This window comes from Suillus subaureus, assembly GCF_016647635.1.
Source record: "Suillus subaureus strain MN1 chromosome Unknown BJ212scaffold_95, whole genome shotgun sequence".
Classification (NCBI taxonomy): Eukaryota; Fungi; Basidiomycota; class Agaricomycetes; order Boletales; family Suillaceae; genus Suillus; species Suillus subaureus.
Window position 1 is genome coordinate 55294 of NW_024538651.1, and position 7795 is coordinate 63088.

Consider the following 7795-nt stretch of genomic DNA (forward strand, 5'->3'; position numbering starts at 1 on the left):
TGTCAGTACGATGTGCCCATCTGCACCAATAAGGATGTTTTCAGGTTTGAGATCGCGGTAGATGACGCCGGCTGCATGTAGGCCCTCGACACCCTCGACTATCTCCGCGGCGTAAAATCGGGCACGGTCCCGACCTAGCCTACCCCAACGTGCAAGCTGCGTGGCAAGATCACCGCCTGGGTGGAAGTCCTAGGAGAAAATGCCATTAACGTGCGTATTGTGCACTTGTATGAAGAAGCATACCATGACTAAAAATAGATTCTCCTTATCATGAAAACTCCACCACAGCTTGACAACAAATGGGTCTTTCGACTCTGCTGCCATCCGTTTGAGTACGGCTTGTTCGGTTAACGTGTGCTGCAACTCCTGATGCGCCAACACATGACGCTTCGTGATTGCCTTCAGGGCATACAGATCCGAGCTCGTCTTGTGTCTCACAAGTAAGACCTTGCCTGCACACCCCTTTCCAAGGACACGCATCATCTCAAAGTCATCAATGACAACTTTGCGCTTTGAGCGCTTCTTGGGTTCCTTGTTTGGGTCAGCCGACTTGGTGCGTTTCTTGCGCCGCCCAGTGTTGGTGCTGATCGAAGAGTCATCGCCCGTCTGGGAACTTGTGCCATCCTGCAGTGTCGAGGAGGTGTATACTCGCGACAGACGACTGGCTTTATCGGGATCGGCAGAGTGGGAGCGAAGTATCCGGGAAGCTTGGACCTCTGCAACAGGCGTAGAGATAACTGTCTCTTCCTCATCAGTTGCGTTAGGAGGTGTGAGTTCTGCCTCTATGGGTGCAGGAACTGCTTCATCCACAACGACGATGTCCTCAGGCGCTTCTGTAAGAGGAGCCTCATCCGCAAGAGGAGCTAGACCCTCCACCTCAACAGGAGTAGACTCTGCATCCTCTTCTTCCTCTTTAATCCCCTCCTCTCTCAAGTCACCGACAGCGAAATCGTTCAGATTGACTTCACTCGCAGTACCATTGACACCATCTACCTCGATTTCGCTGACGCTGCCTGAGCTGACATTTGTGGTAACATTGGAGCTCCCATGCGCTGCCAGATCAGAACGCACACGCTTGATTGCGCGCTCTACACGCACGCTTTCGAGGTCATCGGTGCGCACACGTACAAAACGCTTCCATGCGCGGGCCTGTCGGAACGTCGGTTCATTTGAGATAGTGGTGAGATATGCAGCAAGGCTCGTGACTACGTTGCCCCCTGAACCTGTGGTGCCCGCTTCTGTAAAGGGGTCGCCAATCTCGTGCGTGGGTGAAACGATAGGAGTGATTGAACTGGCGCTGGTGATACGTGTAGATACCGTGCGCGCTACTTTGTTGCTTGGTGAGGCAAGGCGGGACAGCGTGTTGAGAAAGATATTCCGCTTGATGGGCTGGGACGCCGAGTCTATGGGCAACTTGGGAAGCCTGGTGCCTGGGACGGAGTCTGCAAGCTTGACGTGCAACTCGACGACCTCTGTGGCAGTGCGGGTCAGGGTGAGGTTGTGCGTGGAAGCTGCGGAAGAAGGAATATCATTAGCAGGTTCGTTTATCAAAGACATGTTGCGGGAATTAACGGGGCCTCAGGACATAAAACCCTGGACGGCAATCACATGGCACTGTCAATTGCACAGAATGGCAACCCGGCTACCTCGGAAGCCAAACGAAAACCCAAATGCGTAGGTAGTGAACCAACTCGTCTGACCAACATGGTGGAGAAAGAGTGGAGCGAAAAATGCGAGACTCACTCTTTATGTAAATGCTATACGAGTGTGCATCATGTGGAGTCTCAGCGACGCTGACGCTCCAGGGACCTTCATGAGCATCAATCCTGACCGGTGGTCTTCTAACAGGACGGGTATGAGCGGCGTCTATGGACTTCATACTGCGGACGGAGTTATTGGGGTCGTGTTTATGGTTCTGACTATGCTCCTGATGTGCGTGGGGGGAACTTGAGAGTGAATCAGAGGAGGACGTCGGTTGCACTTGCACGTTTCTTGGCGGGATTTGCGCTTGTATTGAAAACTCTTGTGGTATCGATTGCTGACTCTACTTGTGGGTTGACGGGGAAGGTAAGAGTCGACGGAAGAAAGAACGGCTTCGGTTGAAAGACCCGAAGCCAAGGACAGATTTGAAGTTTTTCTTTGAAGCACCGCGCTGATGGAAGGTGGCGGCTTACACCAGGCATTCCGCGGGAATAAAAATTGGCGAGGTTTACGAGAAAAGGGATAAGCAAGCCGTCTCTCTAAAGTCCTAGGTGAATCGGAAAGGGAGGTTGTGGGTTGGGTATGTGACTTCCGGTGAACGGGGAGTATGTGGAAGTGAAGGTGCAAGAGAGAAGAGCAGACGACAAAGGGATTTGATTCTGTGACAATTGAGAAATCGATTAATTAGGGCGGGAGATATTATGGTAATCGTTCGCGCGGCGTTGGCGTGATGAAAGGCCACGAGGAGACCACGGGGGAAATGAAAAAAGATGCGTTTTAAACGGTGAACGATGCCGTCCAGGTACTGACAATCAATGATTTTGGTACTGACTTGACAGAGATTACTGGCAGTTAATACTGCGGACCTTGATCAAGGTTACGGTTGAAAAAACTGCCAGATATGAACAAACTGAGTTCAGATTTCTGCCTCGAGGCTGCTGCTAAGAGCTGTGCAGCAACACGGTATATTGAACCACAAGCTGCCTAGGCCAAGTTACTGGAAACGCAAATAACTGCACTTGTGAGAGTATAAGAAAAGCAAGATTAAAAGTATTAAGGAAAGACTGAGTCAATGAATATGATTGACTGTGAGTGAAAAAATGGATTTGCTAGCTGGAGTTAGTTTAGTTCGCTTGGTTGATGGGTTCGTTCAAGTGGTTGTCTGGCCTTGCTTGGTCACAATTAATGCTCGAAGCTCTGCCGTAACTCAAAAAACATCCCTCCGTTTTGTCTCCCCTTCTCCGTTTCTTCCATCTATTCTATTCTATTTTGTATTGCTTCCTAGAGCCTTTCTATCAAGCCTCAGAGCAAGTACAACGCCAGAACGGGACCGCCCACAGAAGTGAACCACACTCGTCTCCAGGCCCATTCGAACTGGCTGAGAACCTCGCGAAATAGATACCGGACACCATGATCACCTTAGAGATAGCAAAATCACGGATGTTTGCGAGCGCCTAGCAATAGCCAGCAATCCTGTTCCCCTTCCAGCTCACTAGCTCAAGGTGCAACGGATGAGACCGAACTGTAACATTACAAATTAGTATCATATTCACATCGGGCATATTCTGTCGCAGTGCTGTTGTTCCTGTGCGAAACACACAGCTCTTGCTACACAGATCACAAGACCCATCAAAAGCCATTCACGTGTACGTGATCAGTACTTGCATGAAATAGGGCTAGCTCATAACTTACCCCGCATGAGCAGGATTTCATCTGCGTGACGCAGGACATATCGTTGAACAATTGAACTCCTCGGTAACATCGCGAGGCATCTAATTCATGGCAAATTCTAGACTCGTAGATTATGCTCATGTCAAAATATTACAATGATGAACTGCCGCCCATGCCGTCGGCGATAGACTGCTAAAAGCGTCACTGTAATTTCAGTTCCTCGGACCTAACAAAAAATACGCACTAGGATGCGATCTGAGCTGTATGATACTGTGCAGCACAGATACCGACCCACGCAACCAATAGCTCAATCGTAGCTGATAACGCAGTGATACGAAATCAGTCACGCTATAACACCTGTGTGTGCAAGGGGAACCACTCGTCCAATCAGCGCTCATTGCTTAGCATAGAAAAGACTTGACACGCACCTAATAAAGCTCTATGGTTCAAACAAAGGTGGTATAAAAAGACCCGAATGCAATGCACGTATACTTCCATGGTGTTCTATCAATATAAGACAAGACAAGAATGCCTACAGCTGGACAGCACAAACGTGCTCAATAAGAACTTCGAACCATCACGGAGCGATCCGTCAGAAACGTGCAACGCAAGTAGTTCGACCATGGAGAAAGTTGGGTCACCATAATCCGTCGCAGAGGTCTGAATTTCCCGTATATCGTTCTACAGACAACAAGTCAGCCTGGTAACACATGCAACGCGAGGCGGAAAGCAGTGTCCTGCCATAGCAGAATGGGCAAAGATTGCTTTCTGATCAAGCTGTGCCCAGTTGCGGCATTCCCTCAGAATCGTACGACTCGGCTAGATTAGCATGTCCTTCAAGTAAGTGTTGACGTTGATCGACAGGCGTGGCAAGCACGAGGCTATCCTTCAGATCAGCGGCGTACTGCGACCCTCGGTTCTGCGTGCTAGAAGTAGGAAAACGTTAGCATTGCGTCACCGCAATGAGCATTCGGAGGTGAAAAGTTTCAATCAGATAACTCCGATATCCCAGTGCACTGGGGATTCCCGGTTTTTCTGACTAGACGAGAGGACTTCGGGTGGTCAAATTTGAAATCTTGAGAAGAAACACTTGCAACGAATCTGAAGTTGGTGGCTTGGCAGATGTCCCGCGTATCTTGACAATTGTTTGGTACTGCCCTTATTGGTGTTGGCACCACTGAAAACCGTTAGGCAGAAGGTTCCCCTTGAGGATTTCGGCATAGTACTGCATCTCGTGTCATGAGGATCCCAGAACTTCAAAATCTAAGATATCTGCTCACTGCAATCTGAGAAACCCGAGAGAACGGGAACGATGCTCAAGTGTGGACTTTGATAGCTGCGGTGACTCGATATCGCGATAGACGAATGCAATTAAACATGATTACGCATACAAAATTGGACAGTATTAAATTTCAGAACGCAAGTGGAAACTACTTTGCGAACCAATTCCTACACATTAGGCTTGGACCTAAGATCGGCGATTCACCTTGTGACGGCTGTTGACCACGCGCAGAATCGGTTGCATGAGCTGATACAGCAATCACTGCTGCTGACCTGAGGTCGCAGGAGCTTTTGTTACCTGCGTAGTTTGCCCCCTGCCTTCAGCGTCTCCTGTATGTGGTGTGACCATCCAGGTCATCGCGCGTGAACTCAAACACCATTAGCCCGATCGTGTAGGAGAGCACTGAAATATCCCTTGAGACACACAAAATGAAAGGGGAAAAGACGCACGGATAATGAAGATGATATAAGAGAAAGCCTCCACAACCCTAAACTCGTTGCAAATCTTATTGGAAAAGCTAGAGACTGAGAAGTACAGGCGAAGGTAAGATGATCAGACAACGCCCCTGTTCAGAAAATATGGCACTTACAGAAACTACAAGCACCAGCGAAGAAGTGTACGCGAGCCGCATGAGTGGCGTTGGCTGCAGTTGCGAGCCACAGAATCCACATGATAGCTTGAGAAATAAATAAAGCCGTAAGTACTCATCAAGATATCTGAGAATTAGGAGGTACATACTTAACCAACCAGCCTCGCCTATGATCCGTTCTTGTGAGATGTTTTGGTCACGCACTAGCAAGGTATTGACTACAAGACTGAGCGATGCGACCCATGAATCAGTGCTGGCTCGGCCGATTAGGAAGAAAACGCACATGACAGGGAACGTAAGAATCGTTAGGGAAGAGACCGCGATTGCAAGCGCAGCAAACCGCCAGTAGTCTGTAGTTCGGATGGCGATGAGGTGGCCACTTATGCCGAGCACCACGACCGCAAAAATGAAAGCGAACGCTGCGAAGATGAGCTAGTCCGCGATGCGGGAGAATAAGTTACGACGCACTCAAGATGCACCATCGGACAAGCTTGAGAATCATGTTGAGTGAGTGTTGAACGTTGAAGGGATAAATAGTCTTGAGGAAGACAGTTGTCTTAAATCAGAGCCCATTCAAGCCCCTGTATGATAGAATATACTCCTAACAGGTCTCGGATTGCTGACGAAGCGTCTGACGTCAGAGGTAGGTAGATTGATCTTGGCATTCATAGAGCATGATCTGCGCGCCTCCTTCGTCGTCCGGTGGTTGGGTAACATATAGATGAAGCGCCAGGATCGCGTTCATGCACGGGAAAGTTTGCAGGTCAAAGCTGAAAAACTTCCCAGTTGTTTTGTATCAGCTTCCATATTTTTGCTGCCTCTGCCGAATCAGAAATTCAATTTCATATCAACTGCCAGATAATGAGATTGAAGATTGATCATACACCGAATTTGGCGGGGGCTGACAAGATCAGCATTAGCGGCTGATCTGAAAGTCGGTGACACAAGTGACCAGATGAGGATCAAATTCCAAGCTAGCGATCGGTGACCTTGAGGTAGTGTCCTCGAGCTCTTCCTCGTTATTCGAAAGTAGGTTACACAATGAACCAAGAGAAATCGTCACTCAATGTCCTAGATCTTCAAGGTATCAGCATGAATAATACAAGAAATTGCATGTAGATTTGATGTACCGTTGGGAGACTAGAACAAACGATGCAATTGTGGCATGTTAACTTACCCTACCCATAGTAGGTGAAGATTGAGAAATAAAGGGTCAATAATAAATATAGCATGGTGTGAACGACCCCCCCATGCAGCGACCTCCCGCCTCATCCAAAGACAGCAATCCCCCTGGGACGGCGACCTTTTCTAAGCGTGCGACGTGTTGAGCACAGGACCAAACGTTCGTCAGCTACCTACCCTGAGGTGAGAACCATCATTTCGCTACTAATGTCACCATGGCGCTAATCCTTTTCTCGCTTCCCCTTCACAGCTGGTTGAAATTCAACCAACACCGAATCCCTTAAGGCTCTGCGTCACATACTTTTGCAGCTCCGAAAATGTCCCCTGACCCCATGCTGGAGCCTACGGTCCCTGGAGAAGAGCCAGAGGAAGTTGACGAAGGCGAGGAGAGCGACGAATATGAGGTTGAGGTTTGTAAACTACTTCCTGATATTTCTAAACTCGTGCTTATATTTTGTGCATTTGAACTCGCTCTTGTCCTCGTACAACAATTGTGTTTACCTCTTTTCGATTGCTCCGTCAACGTTCCATGATAACAGGGCGAAGAAGAAAACCAAGGTGACTTGCCCCACCCAGTGGAGCTGAAGAAGACGATGAGGAGGAGGATGGAGAAGAAGAAGAAGGTGCCGCATCAAGGGTATGTTTAATCCTGGTCTATCGCCTCTTGCAGAAAGTTGAGTCATTGGTACAGAGTAAACCAAGTTTGACGGCGCTACTGGTTGGTGAGGTACGTGTACATTATTTTCTTTCTCCATGGAAAAATCATGCAATTCTTCCAGAATGGCACGTCAGTCTCAGCTGCTGCTGCTGCCGATGATGACGAGGACGCCGAGGACGACGACGAGTATTTCGAGGAAGATGAAGACGAGCCTCCTACTTCTGCTGGCGGCTTGAAGCGTTATGCGGATGAAATCAGTGAAGCAGACGAAGAGGAGGAGGAAGAGGCAGATGGCGGAGCTGCAAAGAGGGCACGAGTTGGCTGAAGAACATAAAAATGTAATAACAAACGCTACGATGCGACTAAGTCTTATTATTTACTATTTCCTGTTTCTCAGAAGATGTTGGCTATACTAGTGGGACATCTAGTATCTACAGTTATGTACTTACGTAGATGTAGACGTACTTGGCAGACCCCCGGTCTCTTATCCTGTAACCAACCTAGAGGTGTACGTATAGTCCACTCGAAAATTGCATAAATAAATCAAGTAAAATTCCAGTTTGCAAGAATAGATTCAATAATGAGATCTGTCTTTTTTGGGAGGGTGTCGCTGAATATAGTGAGACTAGCTAAGGTAAACCACAGTATATGTGCAAAACTGCCATTGTTTTTGACTTCAAACGTTCAACATTCAATATTCAACCACCACCCT

General features: G+C 48.2%; 1 protein-coding gene across 1 annotated transcript; it reads left to right on the top strand.

Annotated features, from left to right (window-relative positions):
* The first annotated feature begins 2661 nt into the window (after nt 1–2661).
* BJ212DRAFT_1076130 (uncharacterized protein) lies at nt 2662–3149 on the top strand. The gene has a single exon (XM_041329006.1). The coding sequence runs from the start codon at nt 2802–2804 to the stop codon at nt 3045–3047; it is 246 nt and encodes an 81-aa protein (XP_041186067.1). The 5' UTR covers nt 2662–2801; the 3' UTR covers nt 3048–3149.
* Nucleotides 3150–7795: the final 4646 nt, after the last annotated feature.